We start from the raw sequence: 25,169 nt of genomic DNA, 5'->3' as shown, positions 1-25,169 counted from the left end.
TCCATTGAAGCAAAAACGAGTATTTATTTCACTGATTCGAAAGTTCTCTATAGAACCAGGTGTTCCTTCATTGTCTTCTTTAATTAGAAAATCCGGTCTCCACGAGCCGCGGCACTTTCGGTATGAAGAAATCTTGTCAGGAACTTGACTATCAATCCACTAGGATATGTATTACTTAGTAATCTTATTACTTTCAAAGTATTATATAGGGAAAATAATATACATGAAGAAGGCCCTCCTCTGCAGGTTCCAGCGGTATACGTTCAGGAAATCTAGACACCGAATCCGTCCACCACCTCTCAATAATATCGGTTATAGCAGAGACTAAAGCATTGTTAAGCTCTTTCCATTGGCGCTAGTACTCTGAGGAGATAAGAATAGACCGAGACATAAAGACTGATCTTGAGTTATTATTCCATGATTTATCAGAGCAGAATCGCAACAGGCTCTCCTGGATCCTTTCATGGCCTAAATTGTATGCCGCATTTCGAGAGTTGGTGGAATTAATAGGCTCGTATCCTCCTCCACCGAGGGGAATATGGACTTGTTGAAGGCGTGCTGGTGCTGGCGGCTTCATTGTGCTCGGATATAGGTAAACGTGTATGTTCAGAGGTATAAGTGGGCAATTGCTTCTTCTTCAGTGAGATGAGGTTTGTTATTCAGTAGTAGTAGAAATCTTTGTATTGCCTCCGCTACTAATACCCTATGAATGTGCATGTAATCGAATCATACCGATTACCAGGACATGCCTGCAGCTGAAGGGCTCTCCTTGTATTCCTTCCACACCGCGCTCCACCACTTGGGCAGCACAAACGAGAAATCCATCAATCTCAGCCAATCGTGATCAGAGTCTCTTACTTCTAGCTACTACACTAATTCTTGCAGCTACAGCGGAATCTCGAGGTTCAAGACGCAGGCAAATTCCCAACTACCAGGCTCATACCATTGATACCTAGCCAAAGAAATCAGTGTGGTAATTTTCGAGAGCAAGGGGCTTAGAGATTCATGATAGAGCTCGTCATGGTACAATGTTATAATTGTCCGTAAGCTAGTTATGTACGGGGGTCAGAGTTGTATCATGGTAGCACAGAATACGGGGCAGCAATGATTGCTACTAGCTAAGGATTATACACCCGAGTAAAAAATTATCGTATGTATCGGGGTTATAGATTAAGAATTACGTATGCGAAACTTCAAATCATATGTACCTCGGAGGAATTATTGTGTATACGCCTTTGGCTATGCCATGGTTGTGATTTCGACGGCTTCGAGGTTGCTAGCTATTGTTTCTGGACTATTCGTAAGCATGGCACAGCTGCAGCACGCATGTCGGATCAGGAATATGGAAGTTTGTTGTTTGCATTGTAGAATCTACAGTCGGCTAACATATAATTTCTCACTGGGTAAGATACTGCCATACATGCATGTTCCAGGGCATAGATTCAGAAGTGGAAACTCCAGGCCTCCATTGAACTGAAGTAATTAGCATATTTACAACGCCCGCGAACTAGCTACGCATGCAATCTATGTCAACTGCTAGTTTCCGCCTGGACTAAATCTTGTAAGACTCTACCGTCCTGTCTCTCCGACCCAACAACCTCCGCAGGTGAGTCGTCGGAGCATTTTTGAGAATGTAACACTTGCTTATAGACCGGCTGTTCTTCCTCCTTCAAACCACACCCGGACGGGTCTCTTCGGATAAGGAAGTGTTGGACCCTTGCATCTACCGACTGCATTTGATGCTGAGTGTTCTCCCTACGCCCTTTCAAAAGGCGGGATGACTCTTGGTTCAGCTCCCACAGCCGGTCTTCGTAACCGCTGCTGAGCTTGCTAATCCAAGATGCCTGGAGCGCTCCGCCCATTAATGTCAGAAGTATCACGAATGTTGCAAAGGTCCGATGGTCCACCAGAGTCTGCTGTTTTCCCTGGTGACGATTATTCCACCTTTCCCAGTCTTCCCAGGTCGCGTTCGCGTATATTGGACCGTAGTTACTGGAGCCCGTTCTAGCCCAGGATGGGATCGGCGTCTCATACGGATGGAGGTTCCACCCCGCGCCACTGAAATCGTAGGCTGCCCGTCTACTAGGGTCAGATAGAATTTCATGCGCAGCCACTAGGATGTGGTATCGCTGAAGTCTCACTTCGGGTGTGAGGTCTCTGCATAGTGGATGTCCGCTACATGGGCGATCCGGATGGTAGATTTTGACCATTTCATAATAGCGGGTCTTGGAATAGGGTGCGGTCCGATCTTGTTTGAATAGCTCATACGGAGTGAAAGTGGGAGAAGACGGCCATGAGAGATCCGTCTCTGGGTTGTGAGAAGCGGTGGCATAGCGCCTGGCGGAATAGCGAGACTGTGAGGGGAAAGCGCGAGACCGAGGTGGCGAGGACAGGCATGGGTGGTTCAGTAACTGCAGTCCACCACCACAGCAAAGGATGTTGGGTTTCTTGAGCATGGCCGCATGGTTTCACATGGAGAGATATGTAAGACCTCTCCGGAATGTTTTAGACCGATGGCAAAGTAGAAAGCACCGGGGTTTGGACGGGATTGTCTGGTTGTCGATACAAATAATCCCGCTAATTCCGAAGTTCGGATCTCTACATGAGGTCATCACGTGCGGGTCTCCGAAGCTCCAAAGCTTCCCGCATGAAAACTACCTCCATCCCCGTCGACGCTGTATAGAAATCCGCTGTATAGAAAATGCCTGATTCACGCGACGATCACGGCCGGAGACGGCACCGATCCCCCTCCGGCTCACCAGCTCCTGACCGCGATCGACGACAGCGACGCCGTGACGACGACCGTGGCAGCGATTCGGGACATCGCGAATCTCATCGAAGCTCCCGAAGAGACAGCTCGCGACGGAGGTCATCCCGCAGCCCCGCCGACCGACGAAGCCACAGAAGAGATTATGACCGTCGGCGCGGTGAGCACAGGGATAAGGAGGATGTCTCAGACGATGACCGGAGAAGACGCCGACATACTTCCGACCGAGAGTCTTCATACCGTCGTCACCGTGACCGCGATTCTTACGACAGAAAGGAGAAGTCTTCTCGCAGACGACGTGATTACTCGCGATCCCGCTCGCCCACAAGACGCTCGCCGGACCCGGACTCGCGCGCCCCAGTACGATCAAAAGCGCCCCTACCTCCGCAGCAGGATGCATATACCTCGTCTGAAGTAGTTCGGACTGGAGAGTCGGAAGGCCCTCCTCCCGAGAAGGAAAAGCCTAATTTCGGTCAAACTGGGCGATTGGCTGCAGAGAGCAAGACTGTGAATGTCAATGGTAACTCTGTCGTTCTCAAGTATCACGAGCCCCCGGAAGCGCGCAAACCCCCAGCAAAGGAACCGTGGCGACTTTACGTGTTCAAAGGGCAAGACCTCCTTGAAATGGTGGAATTGGGCATACGCAGTTGTTGGTTGATTGGGAAAGAACAATTGGTAGTGGATTTTCCTCTAGAGCATCCGAGTTGCTCTAAACAGCATGCTGCGCTGCAGTTTCGCTTTGTCGAGAAGCGGAATGAATTCGGAGATCGGATCGGACGTGTCAAGCCTTATCTGATTGACCTTGAAAGCGCCAATGGCACTACAGTGAACGGAGACGCCATTCCCGCTGGCCGGTACGTGGAACTGCGGGACAAGGATGTTGTCAAGTTTGGCCTTAGTACCCGGGAATACGTCCTCATGCTACCTCCGCCTGAATAGGCATGATACTCGATAGACATTATTCCGTATTGGTCTCTTAATGCAATGGGTACCTTGGAGAATCATCAAATCATCAACATCGGCTTCGAGACCCGTGTCCGGAACCATAACTCGTGGGCATACATCCCGTTCGGTCACTTCGTTTGGCGTGCTTGTTAAAGCCCCTGGCAGTTCGTGCCACCCAATTCCAGTCTTTCTGAATTATATGACGAAGTTCTAAGCTGTTCGTGAAAGCAGGCTTTCTCATCTAATTGATTGGTTCCTATGGAGTCGCTTGAGGTGTCCTCATCATCCAATGCATTCGCTCCATCCACCAACTTGGAGCCCTTCTTATGTCCAGCTGAACGATGACGCAACGGCTGTTAAATGGGGAGCAAGCCAGCTGCTACGGAAACGTCAAGTATACCCCCGGCGCGCTTGTTCGTCAAATGCTCGCATTGCCATAGGCCCAAATCAATGCTTGTGGAACGATGCCTTTCAGTCTGGGACTTTCCTGTGGTATATTTATTGGGATACCATCGAATAACCTTGGGGAAAGGACATGCTCAGGAGTCAGGGAGATATAGACAGCGAAGTCAAACAGAGAGAATATTAGGAGAATTTGCAAATGCCTCATGACAAGCAAGGATATTCCGCCCTTACTAGGATTTACTGGCTAGTTTTAGTTATAAGTGGTCATACTACTAGGCATGATCTTGGCTATTGGTATCCGTTGAGTAAGTTATGAATAGTCACTACTAGTAGTAAGTATAAGTAGTAGTTGTAGTAGAGATTGAGACCACTCGCCAAGGGAGTACAAGTGGTAGTGACCAGTTTATATAACCAGCGTGATACTGTTTTTCATCTATGATCCAACTTGTATACTATGTGGCACCAGCTATCAACAGGGACTTCTCATTAGTTCGCTCATAATGGACTTTTATACACAGTGACTTAGATTTAAACGCAAACTAACTATCCTATACAAATGTCGCTAGGCCATGTACTTGCTTGCCCCAGCTCTTCTCCGCATACTTCCCTACCGGCCGGGCTAGACCACACCCGGTTAGGCTGATAGGCGGCGGGCGGTCACCGTTCTGCCGGATGATCATCGTGCCTCATTATCAATCTGATCACCCACACTCCGCTTGCTAGTCATCTCCAAGTCTGGCTGGTCCGTTGATTCTCACAGATTTTCGGCTCATTTCATTTGGGGACCAAACTGTGATAACATAAACTCATAATGGCTGTCAACGGATCTGTCGAGTCCCAGTGGCTTGCCCAGCTGGCAGCCATGCGCCAGGCCATTGCGGACTTGAAGCTTCCCCAAGACCCCGCCAAAGATACAAGCTACGGAAGCGACCTGGACTTAGATTTCGACGAGGACTATTCATCGCCCGGAACTGCCGATGATGATATCTGGGACATTATCAGCTCTGACGAAGAGGCCAGCGACGACTTCGACGACTATGACGAGCTCCCCTCTCCTCCGACATCATCCGGCTACGACCAGCTCTGGCTTGAGCAGAAGTGCGTGAGCCTTGCTGCTAACAAGTCGGGTATGGATGCCGGAGAACTAGCGCAGCAAATTACCGCCGCCCTAGCGACGGACAGCGGAGACGACGAGCTGCAAATGTCACTGGCCGAAATCGTGGGATTCGATGACCTCGACTTCGTGATTGACCTCATTGCTCACAGGGCGGATATTGTTGCGAGCTCGCATACCGGACCAGAGGCCCAGACGGATGGATTGATGGCCGGGAAACTTATGACGAGAGCGGAAAGAGAGCAAGCTTTGCGACAGGCGGACTACGAACACAAGAATGCGTCATTGATGCCGGCACAGACCAGATCAGAACCGCATTACCCTCATGTCTTCAAACTGCACGAGTCCAGAAATGTCCTTGCGCTTGGAGGAAAGAGATATGGATTGCCAATGGGCAGTAAGCAAATCGATGAGAAGAAGTATACCGAGGTTGAGGTTCCCGCGTCCAAGGTCGGTACCTTAAGACCCGGGCATAAACTCGTGGAGATTGCCTCATTGGATGGATTGTGTCAAGGCACCTTCAAGGGGTACAAGACCCTCAATCGGATGCAAAGTCTACTATATGAAGTAGCCTACAAGACGAATGAGAACATGCTTATCTGTGCCCCGACTGGTGCTGGTAAAACAGATGCTGCTATGCTCACAATTTTAAACGCCATTGGGAAGAACACCATTCCAAATCCTATCGAGGAACCACAAGCCACTGAATTCGCGGTTCAGGTGGAGGATTTCAAGATCATTTACGTTGCTCCGATGAAGGCCCTGGCCGCTGAAGTTACCGAGAAGCTCGGGAAACGTCTCGCTTGGTTGGGGATCAAGGTTCGAGAGCTTACAGGTGACATGCAACTGACGAAGCGAGAAATTGTGGAAACACAGATCATCGTCACTACCCCTGAAAAATGGGATGTGGTGACCCGGAAGAGCACGGGAGATACAGAGCTCGTGCAGAAGGTGCGCCTGTTGATCATCGATGAGGTCCATATGCTTCATGATGAGCGTGGTGCTGTTATTGAATCCTTGGTGGCTCGCACCCAGCGTCAAGTCGAAAGTACGCAATCACTTATCCGCATTGTCGGTCTCTCCGCAACTCTCCCGAATTATGTCGACGTCGCCGATTTCCTCAAGGTCAACAAGATGGCCGGTCTGTTTTTCTTCGACCAGTCCTTCCGCCCTGTTCCTCTGGAACAACATTTCATTGGCGTGAAAGGCAAACCTGGCACTAAGCAGTCTCGCGAGAACCTTGATACTGTAGCTTTTGAGAAGGTCCGTGATATGCTCGAACGAGGGCATCAAGTCATGGTTTTTGTCCACTCGCGTAAGGACACTGTCATGACTGCCCGAATGCTGAAGCAGATGGCCACTGAGGATGGGTGTGACAACCTGTTCAGCTGTCAGGAGCACGAAGGCTATTCGAATGGTCTTGGTGATGTTAAACGCAGCCGTGCTCGCGAACTGCGTGAGCTTTTCGCCAGTGGGCTCGGGACACACCATGCTGGTATGAGCCGGAGTGACCGCAACCTCATGGAGCGTCTGTTTTCCGAAGGACTGATCAAAGTACTCTGCTGTACTGCCACACTTGCGTGGGGTGTCAACCTTCCTGCTGCCGCGGTAGTCATCAAAGGTACTCAGTTGTATAATCCGCAAGAAGGTAAATTCGTCGATCTAGGTATATTGGATGTGCTACAGATCTTCGGTCGTGCTGGTCGACCCCAATTCCAAGATACAGGTATTGGTTTCATCTGTACGACCCACGATAAGCTCCACCACTATATATCTGCTGTAACATCACAGCAACCGATTGAATCTCGATTCTCCAGCCGGTTGGTGGATAACCTGAATGCCGAGATTTCTCTAGGAACGGTCACCTCCGTCCCAGAAGCCGTGCAATGGCTGGGATATTCTTATCTATTTGTTCGCATGAAACGAGAGCCACGCAATTACGGAATTGACTGGGCAGAAATTCGTGACGATCCAATGCTGGTGCAAAGACGTCGTCAGCTAGTCATCCAAGCTGCCATCGTGCTGCAAAAGAGTCAAATGATCATATACAACGAAAAGACAGAAGAGTTGCGCGCGAAAGATGTTGGCCGCATTGCAAGCCAGTACTATGTTTTGCAGACCAGTGTTGAAATTTTCAACAATCTGATGCGTCCTCGAGCCAGCGAGGCAGATGTGCTCAGAATGATCAGTATGAGTGGTGAATTCGATAACATCCAAGCCCGGGAAACCGAGTCCAAAGAGTTGAACAGACTCCGTGACGAGGCCATCCAGACCGAGGTTGAGGGAGGCAATGACTCGCCACATGCCAAAACCAACATTCTGTTGCAGTCATATATCTCTCGCGCTAGGATTGAAGACTTTGCTCTGGTGTCTGATACAGGGTATGTGGCACAGAATGCAGCCAGAATCTGTCGTTCCTTGTTCATGATCGCCTTGAACCGCCGTTGGGGTTACCAGTGTCAAGTTTTGCTGTCACTCTGCAAGGCTATTGAGAAGCAGATGTGGCCTTTCGATCACCCATTTCATCAATTTGATCTTCCCCAGCCGATCCTCAGAAACTTGGATGACAAGCTTCCGACATCCTCCATCGAATCTATGAGAGACATGGAGACAGCCGAAATTGGCCAGCTGGTTCACAACCAAAAAATGGGGAAGACGTTGGCAAAGCTGCTTGACAATTTCCCTACACTGGGAGTGGAGGCTGAAATTGCACCGTTGAACCGTGATGTTCTCCGAATTCGACTGAGTCTCTACCCAGAATTTGTCTGGAATGATAGACATCACGGCGCCTCCGAATCGTACTGGATCTGGGTAGAAAACTCGGAAACATCTGAGATTTATCACCACGAGTACTTCATCCTCAGCAGGAAAAAGCTAAACGATGAACACGAGTTGAATTTCACTATTCCGCTTTCCGATCCTCTTCCCAGTCAAATCTACGTTCGTGCGATCTCTGACCGCTGGCTGGGCGCAGAAACGGTGCATCCTGTGTCTTTCCAGCACTTGATTCGTCCAGATACGGAAAGTGTCTACACTGATCTACTCAATCTCCAACCCCTTCCCATATCTGCGCTGAAGAATCCGATATTAGAGGAGCTCTATGGGCAGCGTTTCCAATTCTTCAACCCAATGCAGACACAGATCTTCCACATGCTGTACCACACCCCGGCTAATGTTCTGCTGGGCTCCCCGACCGGTAGTGGAAAGACTGTAGCCGCAGAGCTGGCTATGTGGTGGGCTTTCAGAGAAAAGCCGGGCTCGAAGGTTGTTTACATTGCACCGATGAAGGCGCTCGTTCGCGAGCGTGTTCAGGACTGGAAGAAGCGTCTTACAGCACCCATGGGCCTGAAATTGGTGGAATTGACCGGTGATAACACTCCTGATACACGGACTATCCGGGACGCTGATATCATCATCACCACCCCCGAAAAGTGGGACGGTATCTCCCGTAGTTGGCAGACTAGAGACTACGTGCGAAAGGTGAGCTTGGTGATTATCGACGAGATTCACCTACTGGGTGGTGATCGAGGACCGATTCTTGAAATCATTGTGTCTCGAATGAACTACATTGCCTCGCAATCCAAGGGTTCTGTTCGGCTGATGGGTATGTCCACTGCCTGCGCGAACGCCACCGACTTGGCGAACTGGCTCGGCGTGAAAGAAGGACTGTATAACTTCAGACACTCCGTGCGCCCTGTACCGCTTGAAATCTACATTGACGGATTCCCGGAGCAGCGTGGGTTCTGCCCGCTGATGCAGTCCATGAATCGACCAACTTTCTTGGCAATCAAGAACCACTCCCCCGAAAAGCCGGTGATTGTGTTTGTCGCTTCCCGTCGACAGACTCGATTGACTGCCAAGGATTTGATCAACTATTGTGGTATGGAGGATAATCCTCGTCGATTCGTCCGCATGTCCGAGGAAGATCTGCAGCTGAACCTTGCAAGAGTCAAAGATGACGCATTGCGCGAGGCACTCAGCTTCGGTATTGGTCTGCACCACGCTGGTCTTGTCGAATCAGACCGCCAGCTAGCTGAGGAGCTCTTCGGCAATAACAAGATCCAGATCCTCGTGGCCACCAGTACCCTCGCCTGGGGTGTTAACCTTCCAGCACATCTGGTCGTGGTGAAGGGAACACAATTCTTTGACGCTAAGATCGAAGGATACAGAGACATGGATCTCACTGATGTTTTGCAGATGCTTGGTCGAGCAGGACGTCCTCAATTTGACACGTCAGGTATCGCGCGCATTTTCACACAAGATGCAAAGAAGGCGTTCTACAAGCATTTCTTGCATACCGGATTCCCCGTTGAGTCAACACTGCACAAAGTGCTCGATAACCACTTGGGTGCCGAAGTTTCTGCAGGAACAATCACGACACAGCAGGACGCCCTTGACTACTTGACCTGGACTTTCTTCTTCCGCCGACTGCACAAGAATCCATCCTACTATGGCCTGGAAATCTCAGCCGAGGAGCACAACACCATGGCAGCACAGGCGATAGCGCAGGACTTCATGATCGAGCTAGTTGACAAGTCGCTCGGAGAGCTGGCCGAGTCTTCCTGTGTCGTACTCGATTCAGCAACCGGAGAGGTTGATCCAACCCCATTCGGCAAGATCATGAGTTACTACTACCTGTCTCACAAAACGATCCGCTACCTCATGGCGCACGGCAAACCCAACCCAACCTTCCACGATGTCCTGAGCTGGATGTGTTCAGCAACCGAATTCGACGAGCTGCCCGTGCGTCACAATGAAGACCTGATCAACGCCGAACTGGCACGCAACCTCCCCCTCTCAGTCGAATCCATGGGTGACCTTCCCCTCTGGGATCCACACGTCAAAGCCTTCCTCTTGCTCCAGGCATACATGTCCCGCATTGATCTCCCCATCTCCGATTACGTCGGTGATCAAACCTCCGTCCTCGACCAAGGTATCCGTATCATTCAAGCTTCGATCGACGTCATGGCTGAACTGGGCTACCTGCACGCCTGCCACATGTTCATGTCGCTCCTGCAATGCATCAAATCAGCAAGATGGCCCGAAGACGTGCCGCTCTCTATCCTCCCCGGCGTCGACCCAGCAGAGAAGCAATCTGCGCTACCCACCTCACTCACCGCACTCGTATCCCTCCCCTACAAGGCCACCGAATCTCTCACCAAGAAGCTCAACCTCCCCGCGCAGTTCACAAAAGCTGCATTCAATCTACCCAATCTCTCCTTGTCTATTCCAACCATCACTCCAAACGGTCTCACCGTGACCTTGACACGCAAGAACGCCCCAAGAGACAGGGACTACAGGATCTACGCTCCTCGGTTCCCCAAACCCCAAACAGAAGGATACTTCATGCTCGTTTACAGTGGCGGCGCATCCTCCGATGGCAAAAATGGGGAGCTCCTGGCTCTAAAACGTGTTTCTTGGCCATCGTCATCGAATCAGCGTAACGGAGGTGGTTCCGGATCTGGGCCGAGTAGAAAGCCTAACGATAACAGGAACGGACCGCTTGTCGTTCGCTCGTCTGTTAAGTTCCCCGAGAACGTAAGGGGTCAGAGCATGCGGGTTACGGTCAAGGTCGTTAGTGATTCGTATCCGGGTATGGAGTGGACGCTGTCTGATGTGGAGGTGAATGCGGGGGTATCTGGGACTCAGAATTTGCCTGGGTCTTCGGCTTTTCCTGAGAAGAGTTGAGTCGGGTTCAGTTGGGATCAAAAATACGAGATAAATAGATAGATGTTAGTACATAGAGCTGAATAGATGCATGGATATATTCGAGTTCAAGTAAGATAACAGACGAGATATATATAGGTAAACCTAATTTCTGACGTAGTTGGTAGTGTCCAGAATATGTAAAAAATTTCCAGGAGAGTGTTTCATGTCCTGACATACATCGCCAAGCAGACAAACCAAACATGAGAACCAGGGTAAGCCGCCACAAAGAGAAAAAGAAAATGCAACCTGAAAAAGAATCCAAAAACCAAATACCACCAACTCTGGTGCACCTAGCTGGATAAGAACATGAAAATGGTGAACGCTACCTGCGCTGTTGAAATAAATGACAAAGACTGAAATGTTGATATAAGAAGCATAAAATAAGCACGTGATCATGAGCATACCGACTTCCCAAGACTAATCGCTTAGATGGTGTCGACCAGTACTTCCTGTGATCGTCCAGGGAGATGGTTGCGATCAGCTGCCATAACCTGGGGCGCTTTTCCCTTCTTATCGCCCACGCGCTCATTGGGATCCAAACGGTCCGGCCGTGGCCTGATAGGTACAAGGACCTGCCTTTTACCTTTCGAGACGGAGACGGATCGTGCGATTGAGATTTCGACGGTGGGGACGGGGTTTTCTGGATCAGATGGGTTGCTGTCTTTTTTGGCGTCCCCGGAGGGCTCGCGTCTTGGTGAGGTGGGGGAGGTTCGCCTGCTTGCAGGGGATGGTACCTCGTTTCTCTGCCGGGGCGCATTGACAGGCGTGTCTGATGATGCCGACAAAGTTGAGGACGCATAGCTGGCCGTTCTGGGCGAATCTACCTGCGTATCGATCCTTAATGATGGAGGTGACTCGCGTACGGGTTCCTTTGCTGTAGGCTTCTTGTTGATGATCTCCCATTCTGGTTCCCTTGCGTCAAAGTATGAACGGACAGGACCTAGTTTCTGCAAGAGGAGCCGTTCATCCTCGGAACCAATGGTCGTGGAAGAAAGGAATGAAGACACCGAGTTCTGTTGCTTATGCGACGGCTGCGAGCTATGGACCATCAGGACCACACTACTCTTTTCCGACAGATTCTCTTGATTTGATTCCCCTAGGGATGTTTGACTCTTGTGGATTGGGCTGGGACCGCGAGGAATATTCTGACTCCCCAGGACCTTCGAGGCCTTGCTCGTTTTGGTCGAAGGGAACAGGCTGAAACTGGGACTGGGGGACTTCGACCGTGTCGGAACCGGCGAGTGAGGAATGTCCTAGATATTATGTCAGTATGAGTGATATCTTCAAGCCAGATGTACTTTTAGACACTATACCTCTTCTGCTGGAGGCTTCGTATCTTCCAAATTCTTGCTGCGCCTACTCATGGAAGATGGCCTGTTCTTCTTGAGGACTCCTCCAAACATGACGCTGTATCGCTCCAGCTGAATGTCAGGAATGTCAACCTGGAGTAGGGGACCGGATCCAAGAGACTGTTCCTTCTCCTGGGGCGAACCACTGGTCGCATCTGCGTGAGTCTGTTTCGGTTCCTGCGCAGAACTCTGGACTTCCGGTACTATAGAGGGCCATGCGTCCGTGCCTGTGGTGGGACTGGCAGGATTCTCGAGGCCTGAAGTCTGGATCTTTGGCTGCTGCTCGAATGAATAGGTCGAGCCTTGCATTGGCCATTCATTTTCGAGCCGGACCTGATAGAAGGGTTGATTTGGAGGGGCTGTCATGGCAGCCTTGGCCTTGAAAAGGCCGCCAATCTTCTTCCATTTGCTTGGCTTGCGCTGTAACGATGGTCGCGCTTGGGGTTCTGCCGATTTGACAGGAATCGTCTCCTGTATCTGTGATGTGGGAACTTGCGGGTCGATCATCCGAGGACTTCCCAACGCGACGCCGATAAGACTTCCATTCATGTCATTATTGGTGCTGACGGGTGACGATATGGGGGAAGAGGGAAGCGGAGGAGCCTCGGTGTTGATAGGGCTCATGGCTTGCAACCTCTTCTGCGGGTGCCCTTCAGATACCACTGGGCGATGAAAGCTCCGATTTGGATGAGGCGCTGGGCGGCTGTTATTTGCGCCATCCTCGATACACTTTTGGCCCTTCCGTGGCAGCACGTCAGGGTGTTTTGATGTTGGGGAAGAGCCAGCCTCCGCCTGCCTAATTGTACGTGACCTTCCTAGAAACGTCCCTCTAGCCATTGTGCACGACTGCCTGTATATCAAATACGGAAGTGAAAGTGAAGGGTGAAGTTCCAGAGTATTGCTAAGAAAAAGATGATGGGTGAAATAAAAAAGTAAAGAACGTTAGAGGGAGCCAAGCCCTGTTTCTATCAAAATCTCAAGACAAAGGAATGGACGGCCTTCCAGAAGACCCAAAATTGAAATGCAAGCAGTTCAGACAAGGAAAGAGTCAGTTCATGATGGGGAGAAAAGGAGAATGGGCGATAGAGGGTCAGCGCAGCATAGTTAAGACGTTGCGGCAGTTATTGTGGAGCACTAGGCAGAGCGCTACATCTAAGTGAGACGTGTGGCAGGGGCGAACTAGTGCGAGGGCTTAGATTAAAACATTGTGCAAGATCTGACGAAGCGCGACGGCAGAACAGCCAACAGAAATTTCCAGAGAAATTGCTCAGGAGAGACCACACGGCATCCCCGCATGGCTAACACTGGACACGGACATTCGTCCAGTCACAAGAATTTGACAGCTCTGTGATTAGGAATAGGTAAAGGCCATCGAGAACCACATGAGGCGCTTATTCTAGTAGCTGCAAATCAGCGTTGGATGTTGCGGGCGCATTTAATTACGAGCGCGGGCGAGGGGCCAAAGAGAGAGGCTCCGGCCGACGGATTCACCTCGAGTTGGGAAGTATGAGCGTTGGCGCAGCTGGAATCATTGGTTCCAGCTGTTCTGAAACCCCTGTGCGCTCGACCAATGAGATTGTGAATATCTCAATCGCCTGGCGATCACACAAGGCCTGAGACTCATTCTCAGGGCCTTGGTGTTACGGATCCTCTAACCGATGCCTCAGATGAGAAAACCCTTTTCGTGAGATGCTCGTGCGACCGTGACTGTATTCTATCGGCAGCCGAACGTTGCAATTTTCCGAGTCTCTTTGGTAGTAGATTGCGATAGCCCGTTGAGGCACGAGGCCCGCTAGATAAGACAGAGGAGTCCACTGGGGAAATTAAAGTAAGAGGCCGCCCAAGGAACTGGCCCGCGGCCCTCACCTTAAGGTAAGTCACGGACCAGCCATCTCCTGAATGGCGTTTCTAGATTCTTTATTATTTCGGCAAGGCTTGATGGCCTGAGAATGGTGTAGTATTTGAAATCAATCATCATTAGAAAAGATTTATGATGGACGGGAGTTTCCGCTATCCACCGTCATCGACAAGGGAATTGTCGAGGAGTGAGGAGGAGATAGGAAAGAAGCGACTGACGGATGGCTGCAGATGATCCCCGGCACCTGACTCGATGACAGGCACGTGCCCAGTCAACCCACCACATATCATCTCAGCTCGCAGGTGACAGTCACTCCCGATGAATTTTGTTCGCATGGCAGAGGCATAAGGGATGAATAGACAGGGAAGAGGCGGTAAGGAGAAACCGGTGAAAAGAGGCCCGCAAAGTGGACATGCTTGGGGTGTCTAACAGGGTCTAGTTTTGCACCGGTAGGGGACTAATCCTAATTATCCTATACTGAAGCGGGTGAACTACGGAGTCGGCCTGCCGTTGAGCCCTCCACCGCCTGGATACTCTCTACGCATACCGTAGCTTTGGTGGGTGATCCCAAGGTTAAGCTAGACAGTGATAGAATGAGGCTATTCAGTCCAGCTCTGTGTTGCTAGGGGGATGACGTAGGAAGACGTACCATAAAAGTGATCCCCAAAAAGATTAGATGACAGCTGGTCATTAGTAGTAGTGAGCGGAAGGGAAAGAAGAGGCGATATGATGTTTGATCTCGGTATGTACCACTTGGTACTGAGGATAAAGTTCAAAGAAGAGCTATAAGGTAGCAGCATATGATAAATAGACGTTAGATATCCATCCATCTTACGGTGACCGACAAGTAGAGAAAATGAGGAAAAGTCGGGAATTGGCGGGGCAGGAATTACTAGCAGGAGATGCTCAGCTGGGAAAAAGCAAATGGAAACCAATGCCTCCCCCCACCAAAAGCAAACTAAACCAACTAAAGCAGCAGCAAACCACCCAAGCCCGCTCTTAGTAAACTCACCTCATCGTCGGTCTCCTTCTCCCCCTCCTTTCCCACCAACTTTCTTCGAGACTCATCTCTACTATCTACTACCACCTTCCCCTCCCCAGCGCATTATTTCTCTTTCTCCTGGTCGATTTCTAGTCTTCGCCCGGAGTCTTTTACCACCCCCACGTTCCACTCTTCTTACGGATTGCTCTGCTTATCCGTCTCTACTTATTCCCCTTTCCCGACCGTCCCGTCATTTGTTTATCCGACCGTCACCATGGGTCAGCACTCCGCTATCTGGCAAGGTATGACGATAAAACATGCTCCTGCGACATTCCATTCTTTCTGTATAGCACTTTATTCTTGGGAGTTCTAGGCTGACTTTCTCTCTTTTTCTATCTCAGGATATGTCGATTCCAGGTACCGTATAGCCTAACCATGTTTACCCCGCTTCGGCCACTGCCGCCCCTCCAAGTTGGTATCGGAATTCTGACGCGAGGCCGTTCAGCTTGATGGGATCTGGTCAATTTGACAAGGCCGGTATTCTGAGCCACGACCTCTCCGGCCTTGAGGCTGGCTCTCCCGGCTTCACGGTATGACACGCTCTCCAACAGCCGCTGATTTGATCGGCGTGACCCCACGGCCAAATCAGCGCCTCACCAGCACGAACCCAGCATTAACGACAATCACAGATCTCCCCTCAAGAACTCCAGGGCCTTGTCGCTGCCTTTAAGGACCCCAACTCTGCCTTTGGTACCGGTATCACCGTTGGCGGAGAGAAGTTCGTCACCATCAAGGCTGACGACCGCAGTCTGTACGGCAAGAAGGTACTGTCACGCACACTTTGCCTCCGCAGTTATTATCCCTTGAAATATTCACATTTCACTAACTTGTGGAAACAAATAGGGCAAGGAGGGTATCGTCGTCGTCAAGGCCGTCTCCTGCGTCATGGTCGCCCACCACGCTGAGAACGCCCAGACCACGAATGCCGCTACCGTGGTCGAGAACCTCGTTGACTACATCAACAACCCCCGGTGAATGGGTTTAAAAGCAGAATGAAATTGTGTTTTGTCTCGCCTTGAGCAAGGGACAGTCGGTAATACTGGTTATTTAAATGTAAATCATCATGGTGGTCTCCTTTTCTCGATTGTCTTTTCTCTCTCCGGTATTCTTCGCATCAATTGGCATTTATTACTACTCGTAGATTCATAGCTGTACATTATGTGCTATAAGTAAAGCCATTCGAGCGAGCCTTTATTGATATGGAAGTCCAGACCGGCCATTTCACATGCTCAGGAAAGAAAGTTAACAGCCCAAAGCTATCTAGCGTTTACATCTGTCCCGCATTCCGAATGATATCACCGGCCACTCTGTTATTATGACAGCTCCGATCTATGCAGCATGCACAATAAGGTAATCTCAAATTAGCTTTTAATTATCATATCACAACCCACACGACCGAACTTCGCAAGAAAGACTGTCCCCCAAAGATCATGGTAACTCCCCTCATCGGAAAAGATATATTAACAATTAAAAGGTCTCTAATGCATAATAATAGCCCTATTATAAAAGCGAACCTCACCACCACCATCACCACCACCCCGCTCATCCAGAAGTAGTAAGTAGCAGTAGGTAGACATGGCATCCAGACCAACTAACGATAGGTATTAGTCCATACCATACCACAGCACACCACACCATACCCATCCCATTCCATCATGCAAATATTCGTAACAAGAAAAAACAAAGAAAGTAAACCCTAATGCCACATAACTATTCATACACATGAACATGTCAAGATCCCTCCATCATCATCGTCATCGTTATCAAAAAAAAAAAAAATCATTCCCTCCCTCACTCACACCCATGCCCCAACACCCTCAAAGAAGGAAACGAGGGCACGTCCCCTCTATACAGGCAACTCCGCATTCCTCCTTCCACCCGCCAACGTCTCCAGAACCTTTTGAATAAACGGTCCCACGACGGGGATATTCCCTGCGAACTGGCCAATGGTGATCAGGAAGTCGCCGAAGAGGATGAAGAGACCGTACAATTCGATTATGAACCCGGTGAGCGGCCAGCGGAGGAGGATGAGGAGGATTCCGGCGGCGAAGGCGGCGGTGCCTTTGAGTTTTTGCCGGCGCGAGAAGAAGGCGAAGGTCTTTTCGAGGCCGATTATTAGGGTTAGGCCGATGAGGAAGAGGATCTGTGTATGGTTTGGGTTGGGTTAGTTGGGTTTGGTCATCAAGTCGGGAGAGGAGAGTAAGGTGGGATCATTAGGGGTAGCGTACGTTTCCCATTGCCAGTCTATGGTGTTGGTTGTGTTAGTTATATTGTGTGTTTTGGATATGTATGGGTAGGTGGATATGGACATACAGTGATCGATCGAAGAACATTAGGACTCCGCCGAAGAGGAACAAGCCTCCTGTTTGGGGGACATCGTTAGTATGTGTATCGATCGGTCGGTGATGTAGGCATTGTGCTCTCGCTGCAAGCATGTTATGTAGACATACCAGCTGAGCAGAAGATAACTCCGATCTCTATTGTAGAAAGGACGTGCGTTAGCCAATGATCCGGATATGATCTCGTGCGAAGCGTGCAAAATAGGCGTTGCTTACTCTGGTTATCGGATAGCCACATTGTAGGCATATTGGCTGATTTCGGATTCTATGGAAAAGCGCGCGCACTGATATAAAAGTTGGAAATAATACGTCGAGGACTGAAACTAGAAATGTTCGAGGTGGATTATAGCTCCTAACGATGCGATGCGTTCGTCGCTCGGGGATTCGGGGGCTTGCGGAGATCGCGTGCACGGGGCACTATATATCGTGGAATGGACGAGGAGGCGGTAAACCCACAAATGACTAGAGATTGAAAAGGATGAAGATATCGCACGCCAATATATAGGCACTCGTCCGGGAAGATTCACGAAACTCTTGAAGTACAGGCGCCAGCAATGCGAGTAAACACGGAACCAACTGCGGCTGCTGCGCAAAATTCCCAATTCTGCCACGTCCCTTTCTTGGCTAGGTTTGTGCTATTCCGCGTTCGGATGGCGGTCAGGCGATCAACAACATTCGCACAGCCCGCTATTTTCGGCTCTCTCAACTCAACTTCTCAACCGATTCTACCTTCTGATGTTTACCATCGTGGGAGGACCATGCGTGTCGACAATATCACTCGGATTGCATGCTATTGACTAGTGTCTCTGATGATGGGACCCCTTGTCAGCTTCTAATGTGCAACCTTTCTACGATATTATTGATGCGGCGATGCAGGAGACACGCAATGCTTCTACGAAAGGGGTGCCTACGGTGATTTGAGGTATCAAGATGACTTCAATCGGCGACTCTATTACTGCAACTATTCTGCCCGTATATACCTGGCGAGCCTTTGGGCTCAACTCATTTCACGCCGCGGCGACAGCATCTTCGGATGCTGTAACTGATGTTCCGGTTCCTGGAGCTTCGGTACTAGTCGAGTGCATCTTGCACAAGGCGAAGATAAACTTTCATAATAAGGTCACGAATAAGCCGGAGCGTTTTCTTTGAACCTGTCTCGAGAGGGGCATGGTGGGTGGAAAGGGCTTGACTGTGTTGGCCGTACATAAATCGCGTATTAGATTAGGCTGCTATCTAGCCTGACCTTAGTTAGAAGTCCGACGCATAATCGTCGCAATGATAAGGCAACTTACCCTGATATCTTACAGTGTAGAACAAACATTTCCTTAGCAAAATCATAGCATCGTTTATTTAAGAACCACATGGGCAGCCCTGAGCTCCAAGTAGCTCTCCGGCACTCCCTGACCAAGTGTCCTAATCACACTGAAGACCTCCTTGTCGTGATACCTCAGTCTCGTCTTAGGATCTGTGTATGGAGCAGGCAGGCCTGTTATATCGCAGTAGCGGGTTTGCTGCGACGGGTGCAATGAGGGTGCGGATTCGATGTTCGTGTAGGTTACGGCAGGTCCAGATGTAAACGCAGCTCGTGCGTTCTTTTCCAGCACCAGTGTCGAGAGGTTCTGCGCGGCCTGCGCGATGTTCGTTCGAGGTGTGCCATCGGCAGGGGTTTGGCTGCCGTCGGTGCTGGCGGACGTAGCTGGGAGTGGGGTGGTTGCGCCAGAATTAGACTGTGTTGCCATGACAGAAGCCTCCTTCCTCGAGCTCTCAGAAATAAGCTGCTTGACGTTCTTGTTGCGACGCTGCGATGGCTTCCAATTCGGATTGCGGAACGGACGGGAGACTGCCGCGATGTCGAGACGATCGAGAAGCGCTTGGTGATTCTCCTGTTCGGCGGGGGTAAGAGGAGCCATGGTGATGATGGAGCGTTGAGGTGCGGATGAGGTTCTAGTTTGAAAGGATGAAGCTGGTGTCTTGGTCCAGTGGTGGAGGTTTGGTTGATAATGCCGGACTGGGCGTATGGTGGTGCTCTCCCACGTCCGAGCCTTGCTCCGAGTTGTGAAACTAGAATGCACGATGCGCGCCGATGTCGACGATGCTGATGGTCAGATGGCGCAGTTATAGTTACTGTTCGCCCAGAAATAGAGTGAAAGAAACAGTGAAGATAGAGAATGAGCCAAGTTTGGAGACCTGATGTTTGGATAGTGAACCCTCCAACCAGTTCCCAGCTCGGTATCAGTCACGTGGCAGCGTATCTTGGGTTGCCGTGAATCCAAAGAAGCAACAAACAAACACAACGTCAACAATTCATCCACGAAATACACTAGACAGCAAAGATGGTGAGCAATACAGTGCACTGGAAGATCTAGCAATAGTAAGGTGATCCTAATATCATATCTAGGAAAGTCCACATGAGCACCAGCAGGCCCTACTGCTCTCTCGCATTATCGGCAACATTGTATGTGAACCGGAAGGCATTCTGAGTTGCCATAGCTGATCGGCTCCAGGAAAAACTAAATGAGTCAATCATGGTGATGAACAGAAGCCTCCAGGTAAGCGCATTTGCTCGCTTTCCGCTATGATGATAGAGTACTGATGGGCTATATTAGGAGGTCAATATCCAGAACATGAACGTCGAGCTTGTCGCACAGATGTTCAAGAACTACCAGTCTAACGTTCTATTCCATTTAGAAGGTAGTTTTCCATTGATTTCTTAGTTGAGTTTGGCTGACCAGTATTAGCGACGGAGAATCTGAAAGACCCGTCATCCTCGTCGTCCAGTTCTTGATACCCACCAGTGTTTCCTAGTTATTTGATAATGAAGACATGATTTCCATTTGAAATAAAACTGAATCTCACTTATTCCTTATTTTCGAATGCATAGTAGACCAAGTAGAGACAGCCAAGTGTGACTGCTAGGTTCCGTAAAGAGGCATAGTTACTCGCATGGAGTGAGCGGCTTGGCGGCATACGAGCGCCGCTGGCGGTGGCCGGAGAGGCCTCCACGGCCCCGACCAAAGCTGGGGAACTTTCAAGCTCCCATTTCCTTTCCTCCCTCATCACCAACACCACCGCAACCTGCGTCATCCTATCTCTGACAGCCTTATCAGCGCGCATCTATCATCAGCTAGTGGGTAACTGGTGCACTAACCCTTGCGACACTCACTGCAATGCAGTGAGCGGTCTTTACCTGGAAGCTTCCAAGTTGCTGCTAAGAGCGCCTGCGTCCAACCACCATGGCTATCACCTCGATCCAGCCGGTTCTACCGACCCGGTTCACGATCAATTCGACCGAGAAAGGTGCCAAAAAGCCTCCCCCGGAACCTTACCACGTGAAAGACCATCCATTTAAAGGCTACCACCCCCCTCAACCGGAAGGATACGAAAAGAGCAAGAGTACTAGCGCCATAGTTATTGATAATGGTGAGTGAAGGACCTGGCTTGAGACTGCAGTGTGTACAGTCTACTGACTTTTGCGATTGACTTGAAGGCTCGAATTTGGTAAAAGCCGGTTGGTCGTTCGACAAATCCCCTCGATTCGTGCTTCCTCCTGTGATGAGCCGGTATCGCGACCGGAAGCTCAACAAAGCCTGCCAATTCATCGGATACGACTCCTATGTAGATGCGACTACGCGCGGTCAGCTGCGCTATGCCTTCGACCCTGGCACGAGTGTGGTGGGTAACTGGGATGTTATGGAGGGGGTGTTGGACTATCTGTTCATCAAGCTGGGAGTTGATGGTGCCAATGGAGGTGTTGATAGGCCGATTGTCATGACTGAGCCGATCGCGAACCTCGCCTATCCCAGAAGGAGTAAGTTGTATCGCTTGGGGGTACAATGGTGGCATTGCTGACGATTTGCTAGTGATGAACGAAATTCTGTTCGAGTGCTATTCCGCGCCATCGGTCGCCTACGGAATCGACTCCCTGTTCTCCTATCGGTACAACCGCGGAAAGGACGGACTCATCATCTCGTCTTCGCACACATCAACGCATGTAATTCCCGTGCTGAATAACAAGGCCTTGCTATCCAACTGCTCGCGACTGAATTGGGGTGGACTGCACGCATCGGAATACTTGCTAAAACTCATGCGCCTGAAGTACCCGACTTTCCCTGCGCGGATGACAGAGAGCCAGATGGAAGACATTGTGCACAAGCATTGCTACGTTTCCAAGGACTACGACCAAGAGCTGAGCCACTATCTGGACTGGACGGGGCTGGAGGAGCGAGACTGCATCGTTCAGTACCCTTATACGGAACATGTTGTTCCCGAAAAGACCGAGGAAGAACTCGCCCGGATTGCCGAGAGGAAGAAGGAGAGTGGGCGTCGGTTGCAGGAGCAGGCGGCTAAGATGCGACTAGAGAAATTGATGAAGAAGGAGCAGGAATTGGAGTACTACAAGGACCTTCAGAACGGACTGGCTTCGGAGACGAAGAAGGAAGCCAGGCGCATTCTCGAAGCGGAGGACCTGAAGGATGAAGCCCATCTAGATCGATTGATTCGGGATCTTGAGCGGTCCATCAAACGATCCCGGAACCGGGACCTAGGGATCGAAGAAACCGAAGAGCCCCAAGAGGAGATGTCGTTCCCGTTATTGGACGTCCCGGATGAAGAACTGGATGAAGCTGGTCTGAAGGAAAAGCGCCATCAGCGACTAATGAAGTCCAACGTTGAAGCTCGACAACGCGCGAAGGCAGAGAAAGAGCGCGAAAAGGCTCGTCGGGAAGAGGAGGAACGCCTCGACCGTGAGAAGCGCGAGAACGATTTCGAAAATTGGCTCGCTGAACGCAGAGCAAACCGTCAGGTATGATTGTTCCCCGCACTGATAATGGCATATCTAACCCTTCCACACAACAGAACATCATGCAGAAGATCAAGGAACGTGACAGGATGAAGGCGGATCTTGGCAACCGCAAGTCATTAGCCAGTCAGATGCGCATGAAGACCCTCGCCAACCTCGCTGCGGATGGTCCCAAGAAGCGGAGGCGTGGCGGGGATGATGACACCTTCGGTGCCAACGACGAAGACTGGGGTGTCTATCGAACGGTGGCTACGGGTGAACAGAGTGATGAGGAGGAAGAGGAGGATCTTGGAGGCATGCTTGATACAGTTGAGAAGGAGTTACTCGAGTACGACCCCGAATTCACAGAGAACCACACGCTCGCCGCGCAATCCGACTGGACGAAGAGCCTAGTGCACGTCTTCCTGCGGGGCCCCTGGCCCTTTGATCCCGAGAGCCAACGTGAGGCTCATCAGTTGCACCTGAACGTGGAGCGAATCCGCGTTCCCGAGGTGGTGTTCAAGCCGTCAATTGCGGGCGTTGACCAAGCCGGCCTGTTGGAGATCGCTGCCGATATTGTGAACCAGCGATTCCCGAACCCTGAGGAGCAATCGAAACTGCTGCGCGACGTTTTCCTTACGGGTGGCAACACCATGTTCAAGAACTTCGACGAACGTCTCCGCAACGACTTCCGCGCGTACCTCCCCGTGGACGCCCAACTCAACGTCCGGCGTGCAAATGACCCGGTTTTGGACGCATGGAAGGGTGCTGCGCAGTGGGCGTCAGGGTCAGAGTTGGCCAAATCCTCGATCACTCGGCAGGAATACTTGGAGAAGGGCAGCGAATATCTCAAGGTAAGCACCGGAAAATTCCTCGCTGTGACGCAAGCGAGATCGGCTAATAATCTTCCAACAGGAGCATGATATGGGCAATGCCACTACATGGTAGATGTCAGGGCCGGCAATACGCTCTGCCTGTCTAATACCTATACCAATAGTAGGATCTGAGCATAATGCGGTTGGGGTACACGAGGTCGGGACAGGGAACTCCTTTGGCGGACTGTGGATCAGCGATGCGACAAACCCAAGCTGCACCATCGAACTACCGAAGGCATACATGCTGGGAGTGGTGCGTATCCAGGGCGCGAAGGAACAGGGAGTCGGGCGTACTAACTCGGATGAAACATTCAATTTCGACGAGGGATGGTTTGATAGATTCAGAAGGCATGGCTAGTTTTACTTCCTTATTATTCTTATTTTGTATGCTATAGTCCTTTTACTGTCATGTGCTTTTCTCAAAGGTTGTATAGTAAGTGAGCTCGTATGAAACAGGATCCTCGCGTCCGCACATCTGACCATCAGTCCGACGCTTCTGTTACACTGCCTATATTACATGCATGTTGCAACGCCACCCTCAACGGTCATAGCTACGTGTCAGACTAGTAGGTGCCATGTAAATATGTATTCCTGCATCCACCGCCTAGGCTGCAGCTGGTAAGGCGCAGTGGGCTGTCGACCAGCATGCGGGCTGATTGACTGATTCATGCTTGAATAGGGTTCAGACTAGGGGAGCTTGGTACTACCGAGCTATTGAGGTTGTTAAGTCGAACCGTGCTCGAGGTTGTCGACTTGGTTCTTCTGTACAGATACCTTTTGAGACTGCTGATATACGAGCCTAACCCGATCTTGCTATACATTGGGCGTAGGGGAGGGAGACAGATAACAATGACACCGAGACCGCATTCGGCCATCGTCCAGAACAGGAGGTATGTGACGAGTGCTGTATCGTTAGCTTCAGCCGTGGAGGTGTGTGTATGTGTGGTTTCGTACTTTCCCCGTCTGTTTCGGCAAATGGATTAGCAAGATGAGCTATGTAGATAGCCATTCTTGTAGCAGATGCTGCGATTGCCCTATAATAGTGTTAGGCACATATCACACATCTGTAGGGGTTGTGCCGTGTTCTTACAAGAGGCCAACGAGGAATACCAGTCCAAGTCCCACTCTTTGGCGGACTGAGATGTTCAATAACCATATCTATGGCGGGGTCAGTTGGAGGATTTGTGGACGTTAGATTATATGATATTTACCCGTGGCAATGGTAGCAGCCAGATGATCACGTCCAGTATAAAATCAGAAATTGCATATCCTTCGAGGAGCGGGACCTGTAAACTGCATTCGGTTGTAACGACTGCAATAGTACCCCAGGCGTAATCGGGATGTACACCGCAGATAAAGATCATGCCAAAACCAAATACTATAGTCCAAGCTAACACTAGCACTATCATGCACATGGTCACAGAGTGAAAGGCAGTCCGGATAGTCCGTCTGCTGCAGAAAATGCTGCGGTAGAAGTAGAGAATGCTCAGCTTCGTGAAACCGAATGCGAGGACAGTCACTATGTCAGCGAAATACTGGATCTGGAATGCATTAGTACTTGAAGTTGTATTAACCGATGTGAGTGGAACCTGTAGAAGTTTAGTTTGTTTATCTGAGGTTGAGAAGATGGAGGCATCTGGACTTGAGTCATCATTAGACTGGGAAAGAAGATCCCCTAAGGATCCTGCTGTTACTCCCCAAAGCAGGAGTGCTGCGAGTACATATTCCAGCCCCTAAACGAGTTAATATGATTGAACTTCAAGGCCTCAGGGTGCATGTCACTTACCAGTGCAGGCAGAGTCAACCAGTCGTCAATCCACAACACAGATTTTGTCTTTCTTCTGGTATAAAAGCGAAGGATCACCGTCAAGGTCCCCAAGACAGGGAAGAGGATAGAGATTGTAATGAGTGCAGCGGGAGTTGCGTATGTTCGTGACATGATGATAAGGGTGCTCTTGGGATTCCATCGACAACGGAAGAGGAATCGTG

The 25,169-nt window shown here is 50.3% G+C and overlaps 10 protein-coding genes across 10 annotated transcripts; 5 read left to right on the top strand and 5 right to left on the bottom strand.

Moving 5' to 3' along the window:
- Window positions 1-1,529: 1,529 nt before the first annotated feature.
- AtWU_00878 (Hsp40 co-chaperone Jid1) lies at window positions 1,530-2,456 on the bottom strand (the record flags this gene model as incomplete). Its single annotated transcript, XM_035495993.1, has 1 exon — window positions 1,530-2,456. One exon carries the CDS (start codon window positions 2,454-2,456, stop codon window positions 1,530-1,532), a length of 927 nt encoding a protein of 308 aa, XP_035351886.1.
- A 245-nt stretch (window positions 2,457-2,701) lies between these two features.
- On the top strand, window positions 2,702-3,706 carry AtWU_00877 (putative FHA domain protein SNIP1; the record flags this gene model as incomplete). The annotated part of the gene is made up of 1 exon (XM_035495992.1): window positions 2,702-3,706. One exon carries the CDS (start codon window positions 2,702-2,704, stop codon window positions 3,704-3,706), a length of 1,005 nt encoding a protein of 334 aa, XP_035351885.1.
- Window positions 3,707-4,928: 1,222 nt separating this feature from the next.
- AtWU_00876 (RNA helicase SLH1) lies at window positions 4,929-10,919 on the top strand (the record flags this gene model as incomplete). Its single annotated transcript, XM_035495991.1, has 1 exon — window positions 4,929-10,919. One exon carries the CDS (start codon window positions 4,929-4,931, stop codon window positions 10,917-10,919), a length of 5,991 nt encoding a protein of 1,996 aa, XP_035351884.1.
- A 446-nt stretch (window positions 10,920-11,365) lies between these two features.
- AtWU_00875 (uncharacterized protein) lies at window positions 11,366-13,126 on the bottom strand (the record flags this gene model as incomplete). Its single annotated transcript, XM_035495990.1, has 2 exons — window positions 11,366-12,193; window positions 12,254-13,126. The coding sequence occupies 2 exons, from the start codon at window positions 13,124-13,126 to the stop codon at window positions 11,366-11,368; spliced, it is 1,701 nt and encodes a 566-aa protein (XP_035351883.1).
- Window positions 13,127-15,403: 2,277 nt separating this feature from the next.
- Window positions 15,404-16,164, top strand: pfy1 (profilin; the record flags this gene model as incomplete). Its single annotated transcript, XM_035495989.1, has 5 exons — window positions 15,404-15,431; window positions 15,531-15,546; window positions 15,635-15,719; window positions 15,819-15,953; window positions 16,033-16,164. 5 exons carry the CDS (start codon window positions 15,404-15,406, stop codon window positions 16,162-16,164), a joined length of 396 nt encoding a protein of 131 aa, XP_035351882.1.
- Window positions 16,165-17,035: 871 nt separating this feature from the next.
- On the bottom strand, window positions 17,036-17,775 carry AtWU_00873 (Got1 family protein; the record flags this gene model as incomplete). The annotated part of the gene is made up of 5 exons (XM_035495988.1): window positions 17,036-17,332; window positions 17,418-17,433; window positions 17,503-17,551; window positions 17,640-17,666; window positions 17,745-17,775. 5 exons carry the CDS (start codon window positions 17,773-17,775, stop codon window positions 17,036-17,038), a joined length of 420 nt encoding a protein of 139 aa, XP_035351881.1.
- A 1,099-nt stretch (window positions 17,776-18,874) lies between these two features.
- AtWU_00872 (uncharacterized protein) lies at window positions 18,875-19,438 on the bottom strand (the record flags this gene model as incomplete). The annotated part of the gene is made up of 1 exon (XM_035495987.1): window positions 18,875-19,438. The coding sequence occupies one exon, from the start codon at window positions 19,436-19,438 to the stop codon at window positions 18,875-18,877; it is 564 nt and encodes a 187-aa protein (XP_035351880.1).
- Window positions 19,439-19,861: 423 nt separating this feature from the next.
- AtWU_00871 (DASH complex subunit DAD4) lies at window positions 19,862-20,313 on the top strand (the record flags this gene model as incomplete). The annotated part of the gene is made up of 5 exons (XM_035495986.1): window positions 19,862-19,864; window positions 19,927-19,983; window positions 20,033-20,077; window positions 20,135-20,219; window positions 20,267-20,313. 5 exons carry the CDS (start codon window positions 19,862-19,864, stop codon window positions 20,311-20,313), a joined length of 237 nt encoding a protein of 78 aa, XP_035351879.1.
- A 448-nt stretch (window positions 20,314-20,761) lies between these two features.
- AtWU_00870 (actin-related protein ARP5) lies at window positions 20,762-23,253 on the top strand (the record flags this gene model as incomplete). Its single annotated transcript, XM_035495985.1, has 5 exons — window positions 20,762-20,948; window positions 21,016-21,336; window positions 21,389-22,329; window positions 22,383-23,159; window positions 23,221-23,253. 5 exons carry the CDS (start codon window positions 20,762-20,764, stop codon window positions 23,251-23,253), a joined length of 2,259 nt encoding a protein of 752 aa, XP_035351878.1.
- Window positions 23,254-23,845: 592 nt separating this feature from the next.
- Window positions 23,846-25,119, bottom strand: AtWU_00869 (uncharacterized protein; the record flags this gene model as incomplete). Its single annotated transcript, XM_035495984.1, has 5 exons — window positions 23,846-24,084; window positions 24,135-24,214; window positions 24,271-24,338; window positions 24,392-24,721; window positions 24,967-25,119. The coding sequence occupies 5 exons, from the start codon at window positions 25,117-25,119 to the stop codon at window positions 23,846-23,848; spliced, it is 870 nt and encodes a 289-aa protein (XP_035351877.1).
- Window positions 25,120-25,169: the final 50 nt, after the last annotated feature.

This window comes from Aspergillus tubingensis, assembly GCF_013340325.1.
Source record: "Aspergillus tubingensis WU-2223L DNA, scaffold_2, whole genome shotgun sequence".
NCBI classification, from domain to species: domain Eukaryota; kingdom Fungi; phylum Ascomycota; class Eurotiomycetes; order Eurotiales; family Aspergillaceae; genus Aspergillus; species Aspergillus tubingensis.
Note: the sequence above shows the minus strand (reverse complement) of the source record. Positions and strands in the feature narration are given on the sequence as shown.